This window comes from Hevea brasiliensis, chromosome 17 (assembly GCF_030052815.1).
Source record: "Hevea brasiliensis isolate MT/VB/25A 57/8 chromosome 17, ASM3005281v1, whole genome shotgun sequence".
In the NCBI taxonomy this organism is placed as follows: domain Eukaryota; kingdom Viridiplantae; phylum Streptophyta; class Magnoliopsida; order Malpighiales; family Euphorbiaceae; genus Hevea; species Hevea brasiliensis.
The window spans coordinates 57,032,942-57,054,920 of NC_079509.1; the positions used below are offsets into that span (position 1 = coordinate 57,032,942).

The 21,979-nt window shown below is 31.9% G+C and overlaps 2 protein-coding genes across 2 annotated transcripts; both read right to left on the reverse strand.

The window, feature by feature from the left end:
- Positions 1-1,341: 1,341 nt before the first annotated feature.
- On the reverse strand, positions 1,342-2,222 carry LOC110633873 (cysteine-rich receptor-like protein kinase 5). The gene is made up of 3 exons (XM_021782682.2): positions 2,077-2,222; positions 1,806-1,956; positions 1,342-1,647 (listed from the first exon to the last, which is right to left on the reverse strand). The coding sequence occupies exons 1-3, from the start codon at positions 2,220-2,222 to the stop codon at positions 1,342-1,344; spliced, it is 603 nt and encodes a 200-aa protein (XP_021638374.2).
- A 4,589-nt stretch (positions 2,223-6,811) lies between these two features.
- Positions 6,812-20,627, reverse strand: LOC110633869 (uncharacterized). The gene is given in 15 exon segments (XM_058139050.1): positions 6,812-7,117; positions 7,276-7,426; positions 7,547-7,784; positions 7,892-8,102; positions 8,182-8,381; positions 8,484-8,618; positions 8,763-9,949; positions 15,442-15,516; positions 17,269-17,627; positions 17,724-17,874; positions 18,001-18,238; positions 18,332-18,542; positions 18,698-18,885; positions 18,970-19,104; positions 19,179-20,627. Coding segments are annotated over 15 exon segments (5,061 nt in total). The 5' UTR covers positions 20,455-20,627.
- Positions 20,628-21,979: the final 1,352 nt, after the last annotated feature.

Here is a 21,979-nt window from a genome sequence, read left to right on the forward strand (position 1 = left end):
TAGTGTCTCAACTTAAAAATATAACATAAAACCCCTTCAACTTTCAAATTTTACACAATAAAATCTCTCTAACCTCTAATTGTCGGTTTTTTAGTTAGACACTGACCTGAACAGTTCTAGAGCAGAACTTAGTCAATATTTCTTTTTTTCTCTACCAAGTTATGTGTAAATTGAATCACTTTTCTCACTGTAAACAGAATGATTTTTCAGGTGCAGAGAGAATAATTTTATAATTTAAATAAGAGAGGAGCGAAAAATGTTGACTAAGAGCCATGCAGGAGCTATTCACATCAGTTTTCAACTGAAAAATAAGTAATTAAAAGTTAGAGAGATTTTACTGTGTAAAATTTAAAAGTTTAGGGAGTTTTATATTACGTTTTAAAGTTTAAAGACTATAGTGTTACAACTATATAAGCTCATGGATAGTTATTGAAATTTACCCCATAATTATAACCAGGTTGAATAATTAGGAAAAAAATAAAACAATATATGTGTGTACGTTTCTAAGTAAAATGAAGACAGATGGACTCGAAAATTAAAAAATAAAACTCTTTTGTTTATATATTTAATTACATTATTTAATAACATAAAAAATTAATATAATAAATAATAATTATATAATATAATTAATTATATTTTAAATAATACAATAAATATTATATATAATAATGATTTTTTATTTATTTATTATGAGCACTACCATTTCTCAACAATTAATGTTACTATCATCACTATTTCTACCTTGTCACCATTATTACCACCACCACCACCACCATCTTGTTACCACTATTATTATCACTACTATTATTACTTGATAATCACTATCACTACTTAGCCACTACTATCTCTACCACCATCACCATCCGGTCACCACCATCCTACTACTTTATTTTGTCACCACAACCGTCTAATCACTGCTGTGGCCACCAGTACTTAGCTATCGTTATCACTCGATTACCAATCACTGAAATCATTATCCCTTATCATTAACACGATAATTAAATATTAAAATTAAAATTATCATTATATTACATTACTTATATTTTTATTTTGAAACTTAATATAGGAATATAATGACAATTATATTATAGTATAACTTTAATTGTATTACATAACTGATTATATTGCATTATATTACACTCTACCAAATTTAACCTTAGCTTAAAAAAATATGAAATAAAACTCAAGATGAAATAAGCTACCCCATAATCTCAATGCTATATTGCTCATTATTTTAATGAATATTAAGGTTCCACAACATGTTTTTGTTTCTTCTTGAGATAAAAAGCATATTATACATCCTTACTAAAATTTATGTACAATCAATGAAAGATAATGTATTCAGCGACATACAACCTCAGTAATTGTTTCTTCATCCACAGAACAAAATCCATCCATTTTTGCTGATGGATTAGAATTGTTATTGGACTTTCTAAGAATGAATGCAGGCTGTTTTGGAGTAGGAAGAGTAGTTTCACTATTCAACATTAAAACAACTGCTGACATTGTTGGTCTGTCTAATACATCTTCTTGCACACATAAGAGCCCTATCTGAATGCATCTCAACACTTCATCAGGAGGACCAGAATCCTTCAATGATGAATCAACAACCTCCAAGGCTCTCCCTTCTCTCCATAAATGCCATACCTATGTATTCATAATATCAGCACACGTGAGAAGAATCATCTAACATAAGTTATAATATTTTGGAAATCAATTGACACAAATTACAGTGTTATACCATATAGGAAATCAATGCAAAATTTAGTGATTGTTAAAATAAATTCGAACTTCTTTCAACTTACTTCTCTTGTCATGCTTAGGTAAGAATCCTCTTGACAAAAGCTATTATTCTTTTTGCCTGTAATGATCTCTAATAGTATGATTCCAAAACTAAAGATATCAGATTTTATTGAAAATTTTCTGAACACTGCATATTCTGGAGGCATGTACCCACTGCATATGAGAAAAAATATATAGAGTCATATATAATGCTTATTCACAGTTATTTGATACAAGAAAGATTTCTTATGCTAATGATCTATGGCTATTTGTTGGTTGTATAGGAATACTTACAATGTTCCAGCTATTCTCTTTGTCTCTTCTTGAATTTGATTGCTTTTGAAGATTCTTGCTAGGCCAAAATCTAAAATTTTTGGATTCATTTCTTCATCTAATAGAATATTGCTAGTTTTCAAGTCTCTATGTATAATTCTCAACATGGAGTCTTGGTAAATATATAAGATTTCACGAGCAATCCCGACAATAATATCAAAGCATTTTGGCCAATCTAAAACCAACCTTCTTGTTTCAGCTGTAAAAAAAATTTCCTTTTGAATCAGTGCCAAGCTAGACGGATACAATCAGAGAATTAGTGGTATACAATGCCAGGAAATAGAGTAAGATATACACAAGATTTACCAAAAATAAAGGAGTCCAAGCTTTTGTTTGGCAAGTATTCATAAACTATCATAAGTTTAAGGACCGTTTTAAAGTTTAAGGACCGTAGTGTTACAACTATATAAGTTGAGGGATAATTATTAAAATTTACCTCATAATCATGACCAGGTTGAATAATTAGGAAAAAAATAAAACAATATATGTGCGTACGTCTCTGAGTAAAATGAAGACAGATGGACTCGAAAATTAAAAAATAAAACTCTTTTGTTTATATATTTAATTACATTGTTTAATAACATAAAAAATTAATATAATAAAATAATAATTATATTATATAATTATTATATTTAAAATAATGCAATAAATATTATATATAAAAATAAATATGATCATGATTATTTATTTTTTTATTTATTATGAGCACTACCATTTCTTGACAATTAATGTTACTATCATCACTATTTCTACCTTGTCACCACTATTACCACCACCACCACCACCATCCCGTTACCACTATTATTATCACCACTATTATTACTTGATAATCACTATCACTGCTTAGCCACTACTATCTCTACCACCATCACCATCCGATCACCACCATCCTACTACCTTATTTTGTCACCACAACTGTCACGACCCAACCTATGGGCTGGACCGGCACTAGAACCTGGGCCAGCCTAAAGCCCCCGAGACTCGTAGTAAGCCTAACTATTCCTTAACCCAACTCTAAGGCCCATTTGGGCCCAATTTCAAGAATTCAACCGGACGGAGTCCGGCCATAAAGTGGACCTTTCAATGGAGAGTTTTTGACTCACCCAACCTGTAAACATGATATATAATCAATTGGGGAGCTCAGCTCACCCTCCACATACTCATAACAACATAAAAATAAATGGGAGCTTAGCTCCCTCATCCAGTCCAACAAACATGCATATAATAATAAGTTTATAGGCCCAACATGACAATTATATTACAGTCCCAAAACAAATAAATATTTCTAACACATGCGGAAATTCTAGAAGTTAATAGAATTACACAAACATGAATAGACGACTTGCGAGGGAGAAAAGCAGGTTAACCACAACAAATATCCTCCTGTAGCCTGGAAAAATATTGAATAGGAGTGAGCGTTCGACTCAGAGAGTAAAATATCAATTTCAACCATAATCTCTATAACTATCTAAAGCTAATGCACCCTGTAGAGTGAAATGCAACATCGGCAATATTTTCACATCATAACAATAAAAAAGTAATTTTGAGCACTCACACACCCAGTAATGTCAAATAATACATATATGGGAGCTGATCCCCTATACAGCTCTCTTAATCCAATCTGTGCCAGCGAAGAACTTAGCTCGGACTTCCACTTAAATAACCAAATCGGGGTCCCAGCGAAGAACTCAAGCCGTGTCTACCCTGAAGGATCGAGTCCCAGCTAAGATCTCAAGCCGTGTCTACCCGTCCTATCCATGGCACTTTAACAGTTGTGAATGCAACATAAAACGTGCCTAGAGTTTAACTACATAGATATATACATATAAGTAATGCATGGGCATACTTGAACATATAATAATATCGAAATTACAATTAAAATTAATATTTTACTCACAGACTTAACAGTAGTCACTGTGGCAGCTGGGCGGAGGAAGAAGGCTGTCCCGGCTCACCTGACAATTTTATTATAATTATTTAATAAATTTGACTCAATACAAACTAAGAAAAAGATCAAAGATATCATCAGTCGTGCAGAAAATCCGGCAGAGTCTCCCCTATACCTAGGACCTACTCAACCTGCAAAAGGGCTTAAAATGCACTTCTATATCTACAAACCATACACCCACAACTCAATCATATCACACACCCCCTCCTGGGCCCATCCAAACAGTCATCAATCACAATATGTAAAATTACAGTTTAGTCCTTATAATTGACCCTTTTTGCAAAAACTACCCAAATAAACTCTAAAAATTCTAAAACTTTGCTCCGCGGTCCTTAGCAATATTACTAGGCTAATGTAAAAAGAATCATAATTTTCTGAGCTACCACAAATATTTTATGGATTTTTAATCCCATTTAAGCACTAGAAAATTACGAAAAAGCAAGGTTCAGGTTTACCTATGCCGATTCTGACTCTGGGGACGCGCTCGGGACGTCTGACAATGGTGGGGTAGCCAAAATCTCGATCCAATTCCAAGACTTTTTCAGTAGCCGGTCTGTCTGGCCGGAAATTCACAGACCTGGACAACTGTCGAATTTTCGCGAATTGAAGGTACCTACACGAAGCCCACAACACGGGGGTTAGTATAAAATTTTTTTGCAGAATTTTCTAAGCTCATTTAATGCTAGGAAAAACACTACGAAGTTTCGTGGGATCCACGGAAAACGGTGTTGAAAAATTTTGAAATTTATATTGCCACGAAGCTCTCGACGAGTGGAGCGCTCTGGTACTCTTAGTTTTCTAGTGGGCTCCACGGTTTGCGAGAAATTTAGCCCAAAAGTCAAAATGGGCTAAAACTTCCCGAACAAAAATTGGACAAACCGCTCAATGGATTTTGGTGTTCTTGGTGTCTATGGAAAGCTCTCGATGTGTAGATGGTGTTTGACACAAGACCAGGCCCAATCGGTGGCCGGATCGGCCTGATTTCGGTCGGGAAGCCAAAACAGCGCGCGGGCGCAAAAGGAGCTTCGCGCGTCGTTTCCGGCCACTTGGAAGGCCGGCCTGTGGTGGGGAGGCGTTGGGGCGGTGCGCCGGCCAGGTGGGGAGGCTGGGGTGGCGGCTGGCCGGCGAGGGGAGGTGAGAGGAGAAAGAAAACGGGAAAGAGAGGAAGAGAGAAAAACGCGCGCGGGAAGAAAAAGAAGAAGAAGAAGGAGCTGGCCCGATTCGGCCGGTCCAATCCGGTCCGATTCGATTCGGCCGGTTCGATTCAGGGTACCCGAAATTAAATTTTTATTCTGCCTTGGGACTAAAAACGAGGTCCAAAATTTCCGAAAAAAATTTTAGAAAACTTAGAAAAATCCATAGAATCCAAATATATTTTTCGTTTTGCCACGTGGTCTTTAAATTAATTTTTAAAAAATCATCAAAGTTTTATATTTTCAAAAAATCGAACCCAATTTCTAAAACCCGAAAAATTTCAAATAATTTCTTAAAATTTAAATAAAATATTAATATTTATCCATAAATTAATAAATTTAAAAAAATTAGGGGTGTTACATCAACCATCTAATCACTGCTGTCGTCACCACTACTTAGCTGTCGTTATCATTCAACTACCAATAATTGAAATAATTACCCCTTATCATTAACACGATAATTAAATATTAAAATTAAAAATATCATTACATTACATTACTTATATTTTTATTTTGAAACTTAATATAGGAATATAATGACAACTATATTATATTATAACTTTAATTGCATTACATAACTGATTACATTGCATTACATTACGCTACCAAATTTAACCTTAGCTTAAAAAAATATGAAATAAAACTCAAGATGAAATAAGCTACCCCATAATCTCAGTGCTATATTGTAACGATCGGGCTCGAACCACTAGAGGAATTGTCTGCTTTGGCCATAAGCCTCACGATTTTGTCCTATAGGTGGAATGGAGAACTTCCCAAGAGGTCACCCATCCTAGGATTTCTCTCAAGCGGGAACACTTAACCCTGTAGTTCTTCCAACTCTCTAGGCCATTCCACCTAAAGGCACCTCTAGTGATTAGTTCCCCTATTTTATATATCATTACTTTTTGAACCCAAGACCAACTCCGTGCTTTACCGATGTGGGATTTGCCTAAGGGACCTTTCTCCCCCCCCCCCCCCCCCTTTTAGGACTCAGTGTCCTCACTAAGGTTTGCCCCACCATCGCCCAAGAGGACACGCGAGCTGCTCTGATACCAATTGTAACGGTCGGGCTCAAACCACTAGAGGAATTGTCCGCTTTGGCCATGAGCCTCACGGTTTTGTCCCATAGGTGCAATGGAGAACTTCTCAGGAGGTCACCCATCCTAGGATTTCTCTCAAGCGAGCACGCTTAACCCTGGAGTTCTTCCAACTCTCCAGGCCATTCCACCTAAAAGGCGCCTCTAGTGATTAGTTCCCCCATTTTATATATCATTACTTTTTGAACCCAAGACCAACTCCATGCTTTGTCGATGTGGGATTTGCCTAAGGGACCTTTGACCTCCTGGGAAGTTCTCCATTCCACCTATGGGACAAAACCGTGAGGCTCATGGCCAAAGCGGATAATTCCTCTAGTGGTTTGAGCCCGATCGTTTATATTGCTCATTATTTTAATGAATATTAAGGTTCCACAACATGTTTTTGTTTCTTCTTGAGATAAAAAGCATATTATACATCCTTACTAAAATTTATGTACAATCAATGAAAGATAATGTATTCAGCGACATACAACCTCAGTAATTGTTTCTTCATCCACAGAACAAAATCCATCCATTTTTGCTGATGGATTAAAATTATTATTGGACTTTCTAAGAATGAATGCAGGCTGTTTTGGAGTAGGAAGAGTAGTTTCACTATTCAACATTAAAACAACTGCTGACATTGTTGGTCTGTCTAATACATCTTCTTGCACACATAAGAGCCCTATCTGGATGCATCTCAACACTTCATCAGGAGAACCAGAATCCTTCAATGATGAATCAACAACCTCCAAGGCTCTCCCTTCTCTCCATAAATGCCATATCTGTGTATTCATAATATCAGCATACGTGAGAAGAATCGTCTAACATAAGTTGTGATAGTTTGAAAATCAATCGACACAAATTACAGTGTTATACCATATAGGAAATCAATGCAAAATTCAGTGATTGTTAAAATAAATTCGAACTTCTTTTAACTTACTTCCCCTGTCATGCTTTGGTAAGAATCCTCTTGACAAAAGCTATTATTCTTTTTGCCTGTAATGATCTCTAATAGTAAGATTCCAAAACTAAAGACATCAGATTTTATTGAAAATTTTCCAAACACTGCATATTCTGGAGGCATGTACCCACTGCATATGAGAAAAAATATATATAGTCATCTATAATGCCTATTCACAGTTATTTGACACAAGAAAGATTTCTTATGTCAATGATCTATGGCTTGTTGTTGGTTGTATAGGAATACTTACAATGTTCCAGCTATTCTCTTTGTCTCTTCTTGAATTTGGTTGCTTTTGAAGATTCTAGCCAGGCCAAAATCTGAAATTTTTGGATTCATTTCTTCATCCAATAGAATATTGCTAGTTTTCAAGTCTCTATGTATAATTCTCAACCTGGAGTCTTGGTGAATATATAAGATTCCACGAGCAATCCCGACAATAATATCAAAGCGTTTTGGCCAATCTAAAACCAACCTTCTTGTTTCATCTGTAAAAAAAATTTCCTTTTGAATCAGTGCCAAGCTAGACGGATACAATCAGACAATTAGTGGAATACAATGCTAGGAAATAGAGTAAGATATACACAAGATTTACCAAAAATAAAGGAGTCCAAGCTTTTGTTTGGCAAGTATTCATAAACTAGCATAGGTTCTTCTCCCTGAATGCAGCATCCTATGAGTTTCACAAGATTCTTGTGCTGAAGTTTTGCAGTCAACATAACTTCATTTTTAAATTCTTCTGTTCCTTGTGCTGAATTATTCAATAGTCTTTTCACGGCGACCTCCTTTCCATTAGACAATTTACCCTGCAATCACATTTGGACATTTCAAATCTCACAATGTACACAATTTTGAGACATTTTCAAAGAAAGTATATGCATCTACCTTATAAACCACACCAAAACCACCTTGTCCTAGTTTGTTATCTGGGGAGAAATTGTTAGTCGCAGCAAGTATTGTTCTGAGATTGAAAAATGCAATGTCTGGATGACTCATGCTACCTTCAACTTCATTTTCCACCAAAGTATCCTTGTAGTACGCTTTGCTATTTGCATCAAGCCATCTTTTGTTCCATTTGTTCCTCACTGCCATCAAAAGGAGTGAAGCCACAATGCTTACTCATATCAGCAGTATAAATATACATAGAAAAGGCAGAGAACATCATATAAAATCTTGTTTCTTACCACTTTTCTTCTTCTTCTTCTTGAGCCACAAATATGCCAATATGACAATGACAAGCCAGGCTGAAACACTTGATACTACCAAAATGGCCAACATATCTTTCCTTTTAAGAAAATCATTCGATTTTTTGGCCATTTCAGCTGTATTAGTAGGGAAAAGAAGTTAAAAGGCAAGGCATAATAATAGAAAATAAGCATAGACAATTCATGCAGGTCTGTTTAGCCAATTTGTCACCTGATAGTAAAACTGATGTTCAAAATTTGTTACAGGAAAGTATGTATTACCTAACTCGACTGCATCGACACGAACATGAATATCATATCCTTCTTCCTTATTATGTATTGTATCCGTCAATTCGCCATACCATGTCAAACAACCAGTCTCTTTCCTGGCAATTTCTATGCTTGCATATGCAGAGCATGAACAATTCCTCCTGCATTCCTTTTCACAGTCTTTCGGACTCATGTTCATGCTAACCCAAACTGCTGAAGAAGTATCAGGTATTTTAACATGTGCCACTTTCAGAAATCCTTCTCCATGTCCACAAACTGATTTAGAATCCAGCCGCTTCCTGACGCACCCATTTGATGCATCTTTCAGAATATTCCAGTCCCTCCGGAACTTGGGTTCATACCCTGGTAAACAACCACATTCAAATACAAGGCCATGGTCATGAGGATTACAAATTCCATAGGTGCCACAATGCCCATAAGGATCACACAGAGACATAGGTGCCGACCAAAATTCCTTCCATTTGCCATCTTTTTCATGCCATATTAGTTTCTTAAGAAGTCCTGAATTGTACAACTTTACTCTTGCGATAAGAGAAACATTAGAAATATAGTAGGCCAGGTATATCTCATCATCATTGTTGACAAAACTGACATTAGATGCATTTGCATATCTTTTCAAGGGCCAAGTAAAGCCTCGCCAAATGTATTCTGTACCCACGTAAAGAAAGGCCTGCGGGGATCCTTTGGGGTTGATCTGAAACGAGAAGTTTCCAGTTCCAGGGTCATCTGCTGATCTCCATGATTTCATGATGTGTTGCATGCCTGTCCTTCGGTTGAACCCAAGTTTCATTCCTGGTAGCACAGTATCTGTAAGATGATCAAAGCTCTGCCACACAACTCTTTTACTTGTGTCGTGAACCAAAATCAAATTTCCTGTATCCAAGAGCTGAGCTACACAAGTATCAGTAACATCCACTGACACATTTGTAGACCATACTGGAACTTTCTGGTCATGGTTGCTACAGAGAATGAGATTTCCATAGAGGTCCATTGATAGAACTCCTGAGGTACCAGTGATTGGATCATTCCCATTTGCTACCCACACCACAGTTTGCTCTCGGACTTTATGGTACCAGATTCCAAGATATCTATACCTGGAACTTCCCGGACTAAAGAATCCTAATGCAAAATTATTTTCTCTAGAGATCAGAAGGTTACCATCTTGAATGATTTGGTTTTATGGTCATGGTGTCTTTGCAAGAAGAAACAGTGAAGTGCAGGATTACAAGAAGAAGCAGAAAACATTGAAGAAACGATTTGTGAGAATCCATAATGTTTCTATGTTCTTCTTGATTGATTGTGGAATTTGGTTATAATACACTGAATTAATATAAGAAAATTCATTAACGAGCTACGATTTCTGAGATTTTTTTTTATTATTATTATTGGATTTGTTGACATAAATGTACAATTTTGAAAATGTTTTACATCTCAAATTCTCTCATTGTCTGGACTTTTACAAGTTAATGTTTATGTTTTGACCCCCAATGCTTTTTGTTGTATAAACCACGACTCTGGAAAAAAAAAATCAATATGATCAATTAATTATGTTCTTGTGATCAAACCATGACTCAAAATTTGAAAAAAGTCTTGTTGCTTACCCCTTTCGTCTTCTTCTTAGAAAAATGTGAATTTAAAGAATGAATAAAAATTATTTAATCAATAAATTTTAACTCAGTAATATTAAAATTAATTTTCAAAATTATAAAATTTTAAGTTTAAGTTAAACTCGAAATTAAATGAATAAAAAAATAATAAGTAATTGTCATGTAGGAGTAAGTATTCTTTCCATTAGATTGATGTCGCTTCATAATTTTTTGATAAAAAGTATAATTATTTGTCATTTAAGTTATCGACAATTTTAGCCCAGTTGCTTAGTCCAGTCATTGAAAGCATAATTAACTCTTCAGTCCATATGTTTTTGAAAATATATTATTTAACTCGTAAAATTTGATTCTGTCATATACTTCCATCTTTTTTTTTTTTTTTTCAATTTTTATTGTTAATACCTTAATAACTCTCAGTATGAATTTCTAATTTATCTTTAAATTTTATCATTGTGCACACTTTCAGTCCTAAATTTCAATATTATTAGCACTTTAATCTCTCATTAAACTACTTTTAAATCCTCAATTAATGATTAAATTGATAAAAGTAAATGAGACCTAATTACTGATAAAACCAAAAGAAAGATATTAAATCATAGATTTTTAAAAATGCAAGAATTGAAGTATTGTTCTATCATACAAAATAATAGAGTTTTAGATGAGTGTATATCTCTTAGGATCAACATAAAATAGATGAAACGGAGGAGTGTGACAAATGTATTGTATAATCGGAAGATTCCCAACAAAGCAAAAGTTATGTCATATAAGACAGTGGCTAGACTAGCAATGTTGTACATGAGTGAACATTGAGCATCTATATCGTAGTCAGTGTGACAGAAATACAGATATTAATATAGATGTCTAATAACACAATGATGAATAAGATTAGAAATGACTATATCCGCTAAAGAATGCATGTAGCAAATATTAAAGAAATGAGAGAGAAAAGAAAGAGAAAACCTAAAATGACGCGGGGGAAAGTAATGGTATCAAACTATTTACAAGTCTTGGATATTAATGCGGACCTAATTCTAATTGAGCTTAATGACGAAAAAATATAGCTGATCCTAATTAGTTTAAAATTAATGCTAAGTTAATCCAAATAGTTTAAGATTAATAATAAGTTGTTCCTGTATAAGAAAAAAAGAATTAATTAATTATAGTACAATTTAGAAAAAAATATCCTTATTATTTTAATACAATTTTTCTTTAGTTATCATAGTAAAATTTGACTAATAATTGAATAAGCAAGAGTAAATTTAGCCCTAATTAGGGGTTAAGTTGCCGAAGACTATTATTCCACAGCCCATGACTTTGAATACCAAAAATCAACTAAGACAGTGCTAGTGGAGAAATTCTTTGACTGAAATTCACTGTAAGCAATAATAATATAGATGGATAATTATTACACATAATGAATTAATTTTATGAATGGTATTATAAAATTATTAAATTTTAATTTAATTTTATAAAAATTATTGTAATTAAAAATAAAAAATTTTCAAATTAATTTATTTATTTATCAATTATTTTATAAATAAAATTACCTAATTAGTAGTTATTGATAGAAAATAAACAAAAAAAAGAAAGAGACTTGATAATAAGAGGTAACTAAATATATTTTAGATATCATATTTTTTTTTAATTTTTTAAAAAATTAATAAAATAAGATAATTTTATTTATAAAATAGTTAATCGATCAATATATTAATTTAAAAATTTTTTAATTTTAGATGGCAGTAATTTTTATTAAATTAAATTAAAATTTAATAAATTTTATAAAAAAAATTTAAAATTTAATAATTTTTATAAAAATACTTATAAAAAGGTAAATTTTTTTTTTTATCTGATATAAAGTTGCGTGTAATATTTTTCCCACCGAAAATAATTGCTTATGTCATGTAGTTATCCCTACTTCCTAAAATAAATAAAAATAATAGCTGTGAGACAGAGCAATGAAGACAAAATGGAGGCTTTATGACTGGAGTTGGTCGTGTGGGTGATCATTATTCTATTTAAATTGGATAAATTAAATTAAATTATTTTAATTTAATAATTTAATTTTTTTTTAATATAATTTAATTTAATTTAATTTTATATTATAAAAATTTTAATTATTTGGGTTTAATTTAATTTTGAAAAGAAAAAAAATTAATTAAAGTGAACTAAATTAAATAGGTTTATTGATTTTTAAATTGATTTATTTTTATGAAAAATTTATGAATTGTATGTAATTTTACATATATAAATTATTTAATTTCATTAATTAATGGTTATTAGATTCAAACTAAGATTAAAATCAGATCAAATAACTTGAAAATTAAGTCTAAATTAAAAAATAATTAAAAATCAAAACTGATCGATTTGAACCGAACTGAAATAGAGCGATTCGATTCAATTTGATTTTTCATCGATTTCAATTCTATTCGGTTTGATTTCGAAAATATATAATTCAATTTTCATAATTTAATTTAGTTCAATTCGATTTGAATCGAATACTCACCTCTAGTAGAAACACTTGCACCAGCTCAAGAATATATTGACTAACCACTTGCATCATGCCAATAATATTTATTCATTAAAAAATCACAAACTATAACCTAAAATTTTTAATTTCATCATCCAAAATTACTCAAAACAATTAATATGTAAAATATGATATTAGTGTTTAGTTCATAAATGCCATGGTCATTAAATTCGGATTGGTTGATTGGATCAGTTTAATTGAGAATCAAAGTTTAATTCGGTTTGATTTTATTATTAAATTTTAATTTCTTGAAAAATGATAGTTCTTGAAAATCGATATAAACCGATATAAACAGTAACTCAATTAAAAAAAAAATTGCAAGAGTGTGAGTGTGCCACTAAATTATTATATAAATTATTTCTTCTGTTAACTGAAATTAAATTATATTAATATAAAATAATTAATAGTGATTAATCTATAAAAATTGAAAAAATATAATTGAAAATTCATAATTTCACTTGTAACTTAATAATTAACGGTGTCAATAATTTATTTTATTAATATATTAAATTGAATTACTTTTAATTTTATTATTTTTTAAATAATAAAAATATATAAAATTTTACTATATTAACATTTATTTTTTAATGGTATGAATAAAATTATTATTATAAAAATTCTAATATTAAGTTTTCATGATTATAAATAATTAAATATTTTTGTTTAAAATTTTAATTGAAATTTAAATTAATTTTGAAAAGATATTTACACATTAAAAATTAAGTAAATTCATTTTGTAATTATTTAGAAAATATATAAAAATATTAATTATAATAAATTATTATTACTAATAATTTTCTCTCTGTTTAACATTAAGACTTTAACCCTTCACCGATTCAATACTCGACTCAACTCAACTCAACTCAACTTTTATCCAAAAAATATGTGGTCGGCTATATGAATTCGCTTTCTCCACTCTAAACGATTTTGGGTTAAATCCTCAGAAATGTGTAATGCTTCTGGGTCATGTTGTACCTTTCACCGATTCAATGATTGGCTGAATTTGAAAACCATGATAAATTCGCAAGGTGGACTGATTAATGTATAAAAATTTCTCAAATTATCAAATATTGCCTAGCTTGAGAATACCTGAAGAATACCTAGAACGTGAATTTCCATCTCGGATATGGATCATGGCAGATGGGGTATTTTTAAATATTCAATTTAATTTTAATAAAACAAATTTGAATTATATATATATATATCAATGGTATATTATCATATTTGTAATGGATTTTATTTGTTAAATGATTTTTTAAATTTGATTTTTATATATTAAGTATCCATCATTAAATTAGTTTATATAAATTATTAATTAAATATAAAAATATATATTTTTAATTTTATTTTATAAATTTTAGAATATTATTAAAAATATAATTTAAATATTTTTATAAATTTATTAAAAATTTAAAATATGAGATTAATAAAAATATATAACAACAACTACTTGTTAAATTCAACTAGCTATATGGATTTATTCTTGCCATTAGGCTATTTGAAATCAAATCTGCATCAATGCCTAAAAATTATGAATCTTCTTCTCATACTTTTTTATTGGGGTATTCAATGCTTTGTGTAGGACATGATCAAGCCATCTTAACCGACCATCTCTCCATATTATACATTCATTTTTTGGCCGATGTGAATATTATTTCTAATCTTATTTGTTATTGTGCTATTAGACATATATTTTAAAATACACTCCTATGAGTTATATTCTTATTTATTACTTTATTCTTTAAGATGACAGAACCAAAATACTTAAATTAATTACATTTTAGCATCAAAAAACCATCTCATTGAATCTTTCCTCCATTACTTGTATGAGAGCTAAACTCGCAACGAATATATTTTGTTTTACTTCTACTTAGCTTAAAACTTTTACACTTAAGAGTTTTTCTTCACGACTCTAATTTTAACTAACTCATTCACTAATTTCATCTACTAAGATAATAATATCTAGAAATACGTAGGACATTACCTGGTTAGCTCATCCAAAAACTAAAATAAAATTAGTATTCAAAGTGGATTCCTTATGTAAACCCACTATTATAGGGAACTCGTCTGTATCCCCTCCGATTGTTTTTAAACCTGTGACCACCACTCAATGACCTTTATGTATTTGAGATGAAATTCTTTCTTCTTGCACTCATCAAAAAACTTCTCTCCGTACTCTATCATAGGCCTTTTCGAGGTCGTTGAATAACATGTTAAGATCATTCTTTTTCTCTCTATAAATTTTCATTAATCTTTTTAAAAGAAAGATACAAATTTGGCAGAGATTTAAGCATTCAAGGTATTAATCACATTTAAATTTGAGTTCAAATAGAGTATTTTATCTATTGTCATCTATGTAGCACATAAATGAAACAGACTCAGGGAAACCTTATTTTTAAAAATATAGGAAATGAAAACATAGGAAACGCATAATAAATGGCATTATTTATAAATATTAAATAAAATAATACATAAATAAGATAAATACATGTAATTAATTTACAACTAATAAAGCTATTACATTTACAATTTAATTATGTTTAACTTATCACTGTTAGCATTTTCATTTATTTTTATTATTAATATTATTAGTATTGTTTGATTTGGCTTGCTTAATTATTGAGAAAGAAATTTAGAATAAGTATATTAGAAGTAGATAATACAATTATTTTAGAACTTGTTATTTTATTATAATCTGTTATATTTTATTAAGTTTTGAAAATTAAAAAAAAAAGAAAAAAATAAATTAGAAAGGAAACAAACTAAGGAGCAATAAAAAACTAAAAAAGTATATGGCACAATTCTTCTCTCTCTCATGTTTTTCTTTTCTCGTCAACCCCATTACCCACCATGAACATCACTGACGAGACTCCAACTACTTTACGATGCCAGCGAAGCAGCTAATCAATCTAACAAGTTCAGGCACGAGAAAGAAGACGAGATTAATGCTATCTTTGGGCTGCTTCACAATGGGTTTTGCGGGGAGGATTTACAAATACCAATCGTAAGCTACATGCTATGTCTAGGTTTCCATCTTTTGATTTTTCTGGACACGGCCAAACTATCATGGGCATATATTGCCATTATTATTTCGAAAACGTTTTCGACAAGGGGAAATGCTAGTGATTGGAGTTTCGGTGCTTCACAGATTGTCATCCATATGGTATTGAAACTTCATCCCTAGGTGTTTATACTCCAATCCGAAAAAGCTAAACTGATTGGGTTCAAAGAGACTTCGGAATATCCTGGGAAAAAGAAATTGTTCCCAAAAACAGAGCTAGGGTGACATCAGTCACTTTACGATGAAAACCCAAAAAATTGAATAATTTTTTTTTAAACCGAATCAAACTAAATTAAATTAGAGAAAAAATAGAATAGAACCAAACAAATTAATTTTTCAGCAGACCATATAAAATCAAATCAATTTGATTTGATTCTGTTAAATTTATCAACAATTTTGAAAGATGGTTAATTTTCTTAATTTTCTTTCTTATGGACCTCTTTAAATATAAACTATGGTAGTTTGGTATTAGCTCTTCCAGATGTATTGCTAGTTTTTCTGTAATATAATTCAAAGACTTCTTCGCATACCTTCTTTATATGGGTGAGATTGGCTGAAATCCAAGTCCATGCAAGGAGGGATAGTTGGAGAGGGATGAAATTGAAAATTTGATCTTAGAGTTCTCTTCCTCCCGCACGCCCCAATCACAACCTTCTTCAACTGAAAGCTAACTTTTCTGAACAACTTTCTTTTATTTCTATTAAGAATATGGACGCTTATAATGGTTGTGGCAGTTCATAACCTCAACTGCTCTCACACTGCGAACACTAGGAAAAAAAAAAAATCTTCAAGCCATGCATACACAATTCATCACTTTGGGGAGCTTTTTTTTTTCTTTCTATCTCTCAATATAGCACATATGATTCAAGCTAAGAAAATCACAAAAAAAAAAAAAATGAAGAGGACAGCAAAAGAACAACAAAAAAATCTTGAATTTCCTTCATGAGCATAGTACAAACAGCAACAGTTCTTTCTTATCCGTACAAACACCAGAGAAAAGAAAATAACTATTTATGGGCGAATAGAATTTGCACATACAATCACGCAAGAATCAACGCAAATTTATCACCATTTCCTGCAGAGAATGAATAAATTAAAAATAGCCAACGCAGTGCAAAAATGGACAGAAGGACTCATCTGTTAAAAAACTGTGATTGCAACAGCTACTCGGGCACCATAAGAATTACACTGTGAGCTCCTAGAAAAGCAAAATAATTCAATGATAATATAATCTCAATATATATATATATATATATTTTAATTTATTGGTCATTCTTTTGTCAAATATTAAGGGATTACAACAATTCGTTTATTCTCGAGCTTGAAAGTTGCAAAAATTCAATGAGAGAATATATTCATCGACTTACAACATCACTAATTGTCAACTCATTCACTGAACATAATTCTTCTTTTGCTGTTAATGAGCTAGAATTATTATGAGACTTTCTAAAAAAGAATGCAGGTTGTTTAGGAGAAGGAAGAGTAATTTCACTATTCAACATTAAAACGACTGTTGACATGGTTGGTCTGTCAAATACATCCTCTTGCACACATAAGAGCCCAATTTGGATGCATCTCAATACTTCATGAGGAGAATACGACTCCTTTAAGGATGAATCAACTATCTCCAGTGGTCCCCCTTCGCTCCATGATTGCCATATCTATGTGGTTCATAGCAGATGAATTATACACATAAAGTTCGTATATATTGTTAATAATTTGGAAGGTAAAGTATGTCAAAAGCTTATTTTACTTACCTGCCCTATCAAGCATAGATAAGATTCCTCTTGACAGAAGCCATTGCTCTTCTTTCCCGTAATGATCTCTAATAGTATGACTCCAAAACTGAAGATATCTGATTTAGTTGAAAATCTGCCAAAGGCTGCATATTCTGGGGACATGTAGCCACTGTAAATGAAAAACATAAAACAATAGTCATAATGCTCATTCCAGTTTATTTGATGCAAGAATGGTATTCTTAGCAAATAGCAATGACGCTTTCTTTCACACTTTTCAGTCTGCAGGTACACTTACAATGTTCCAACAATTCTGCTCGTCTTTTCTTGAATTTGGTCTCTTTTGAAGATTCTAGCTAGGCCAAAATCTGAAATTTTCGGGCTCATTTCTGCATCCAATAAAATGTTGCTTGTTTTTAAATCTCTATGGATAATACTTAACTTGGAATCTTGGTGAATATATAAGATCCCACGAGCAATTCCAACAATAATATCAAACCGCTTTCTCCAATCTAGGATTGCCCTTTTTGTTTCATCTAAAAGAAAGCCCGTGTTAGATTCTATTGTCTATGTCATATTGTTCAAACACATTTAACTAACAACTAGTGGAATACAATGCTAGGACTAACCAAAAAGAAATGAGTCCAAGCTTTTGTTTGGCAAATATTCATAAATTAGCATTGGTTCTTCTGCCTGAATGCAGCATCCTATGAGTTCCACAAGATTCTTGTGCTGAAGCTTTGCAATCAACATAACTTCATTCTTGAATTCCTCCAGTCCTTGCCTTGAATTTTTGGATAGTCTTTTCACGGCCACCTCCTGTCCATTAGATAATTGACCCTAAAAAATTTATGTTTAAAAAAGTAAGCTTAGTCTGAATAATTTTTCCATTAACTAACATATTTTAGGATGTGTTTTTCTCAATACCAACTCCATCAACAAAGCCAAACAGATCCTATATGCACAAGTACAGCATTTTGAGAAACTATATATACCTTATAAACGAAGCCAAAACCACCTTGTCCTAGTTTGTTAGCTAGAGAGAAATTATTGGTGGCAGTAAGTATTGTGCGAAGATCGAAAAATGCAATCTCTGGATTACTGATTCTACCTCCAACTTCATTTGCCTCCAAGGTATCCTTGTAATATGTATCAAACAATCTTTCATGCCATTTCTTCCTCTCTGTTTTCAACAAAATAAAGCCAGAACACTTTAAATTTCATATGAAACAAAGATATTTCATCATCATACAATCTTGTTTCTTACCCAATTTTCTGTTCTTCTTAAGCCACAAATATGCAATTAAGATGATGACAAACCAGGCTGAAACAATAGATACTATTAAAACAGCCAGCATATCCATCCTTTCAAGAAATCCATTTGACTTTTGTGCCATGTTAGCTGTGTGAGTGGGACAACGTTAGAAAACAAAGGCATAATAATGGAAAATTCGTGCAGGCAATAGAAAACATTACCTAATTCAATGGCATCAACGCGAACATAAAAATCGTATCCATCTTTCACATTCTCCACAGTGTCCATTAATTCACCATACCATATCAAACAACCAGTTCCATTCTCAACAATATCTACGATCGAGTATGCAGAGCATGAACAATTCATCCTGCACTTCTGTTCGCAGTCCATAGGATGCATGTTCGTGCTCACCCAGACTGCTGCTGACGTATCAGGAATCTTCATATGTGTCATTTTAACAAAACCTTCTCCGTACCCACATAATGGGGAAGAGTCTAGTCGCTTCTTGAGACAACCACCTGACCCATCTCGCAGAATATGCCAGTCCCTCAGGTACTTGGGTTCATACCCAGGTAAACAATCACATTCAAATTTTCCATGATTATAGTCAGCATCACATTTGCCATAGGTACCGCAACGTCCATAAGTGTCACACTGATTCGTGGGTTCAGAGATACATTCCTTCCATTTTCCAGAACTTTCATGCCATGTCAGCTGCCTAAGAAATCCAGAATGGTCCAAAACTATTCTCAGGATAACAGAAGCATCAGCAAGAAAGTAGGCCATGTATGTCTCATCTTCATTGTTGATAAAACTGTAGTTCCAGGCATGTGCAAAACTTTTCCATGGCCATGGGACACCTCGCCAATAATATTTTATACCACTGTAGAGAAAGAATTGTGGTGATCCAGCTGGATTGAGCTTAAACTTGTAGTCTCCATTTCCAGGGTCATCTGCTGATTTCCAAGATGTTAAGAATAAGTGATGACCTGTTTTATGATTCAGCCCAAATTTCATCCCTGGCAGCAGAGTATCTGCTGGATAATCAAAGCTTTGCCACACAATTCTTTCGCTTCTATCTTGAACCAAAATCAAGTTTCCTGAATCCAAAAGCTTAGCTACACAAGCATCTGCAACTTCCAATGAGACATTTGCAGACCATACAGAAACTGTCTGGTTATGATTGCTATAGAGAATGAGATTTCCATATTGATTAAAGGAGAGAACTCCTGAAGAGCCATTGATTGGATGGTTCCTATTTGCTACCCAAACCACAGTTTGCTCTCGGACTTTGTGCTTGTGATACCAGATTCCAAGATATCTATACCTGAAACTTCCGGGGCTAAAAAATCCTAATGTAAATTTCTTTTCCCTGGAGATTAGAAGGTGGCCATCTTGAAGGGTTTGGTTTATGGCTATGGTGTCTCTGCAGGAAGAAAATGTTAAATGAACGATTAGAATAAAAGATTGCAGGAACAACTTTTGAAAATTCATCCTCGTTCTCTAGTCTTGCTCATTGAAGTGAACCTTTTATGGGATTTAGCCATCGTTTTTCAATTAAGAGAAATCCTAAGCAGGCAAGGACTTTTGACAAGTAAACAGTAATTTTGTTGACAAGCAAGTACAGTTTACTTTTATGGAAAAGTAAAATGTAAAAAACATGGGGAAAAAGAAAAAAAAAAAAAGTCAATAGACCATAGCCTACGTTTGGAGAATGAAGAAACAGTCTTGTGTCCATTGAACCAAATGCGCAAACTTGGAGGAAGGTCAGGAAATTTTGTAGGCGCAGCAGCAGCATCCATACTCATTGTGACATTTAATCGAATATATAGACTGCGGTCCATAAAACCTGACATGGTGACAAAGCAAACACAATTGAGCGCAATTCCTGTACAAATAATCAATGGAAATCTTATTTGCTAAAATCAACAAAAAAAAAAAAATAATGATAGAATACTGTTTTTTGTTAAATTAAATTAATCAATACATACAAGACTGATTATAATACCATTTTGTCCACACCTAATGTTATATGAGAATTATATACTATTTGAATTTTGTTGAAATTTCTAATAAAAGAAAGCTCATTTTTGCTCTTAAATATTTTGTCATGTTTAGCTTTGCTCATTTCAAAAATTTTTAAAAGGTCAATTTTCTAATTAAATACCTCGACTTTTCTTTTATGTCTTCATTATCAATTGAGTGTATTCAATATTCATACATAAATTAACACTGGTCACAAAATTCTTGGGTTGAATATTTGTGCCTCCAATTGAAATTTGGTGTATAAATAAAATTTAGAAAAAGAGTAAATTATTATTTAGTCACTATACTAATTATTTGATTCTTATATTTTAAAAAATATACTATTCAGTCTCTATATTTTATTCTATTAATATATTTAGCTCATTCGTCAATTTTTTTCATTAGTTAATGCTAGTTAAACTATTATTTAATTCTTCTATTTTAATGAAATTAGTTAATTAGTTTATATATTTTGAGAAAACACATTAGTTAGTTCTTATAATTTGATTCCGTTAAAAAGTTTGTCTCATAATTATTTTTTATCCTAAACTACCCTAATCCTCTTTCCCATATGTCTCTTACCCTCCCTTATTCCTCTCTCTCTCTCTCTCTCTCTCTCTCTCTCTCTCTCTCTCTCCTCTTCCATATTTCTTTTTTTTTTCCACACTCTTTTTTCCCTCATTTTCTTCTTGCTTTTATTTTTTTTTTTTAAAATAGTACAAGTCGTCTGTACAAAAAGGTCAATCAATTTACCTAAATTTCTAAATAATGAAGGAAAATTATTTTTCAGTAAAGAAAAAAAAAAGATTTTTAGGGAATTGGATGAAAATACTTCAACAATTTAAAAAAAATATAAATTCAAATTTAATCTTTACATAACAAAATTTCTATTTTTATCCAATAATGTATTGTTTAAAATATTATATTTTTCAAAATATAAAGACTAACTAATTAGTTTCATTAAAATAAAAAGATTAAATAATAGTATTTTTTA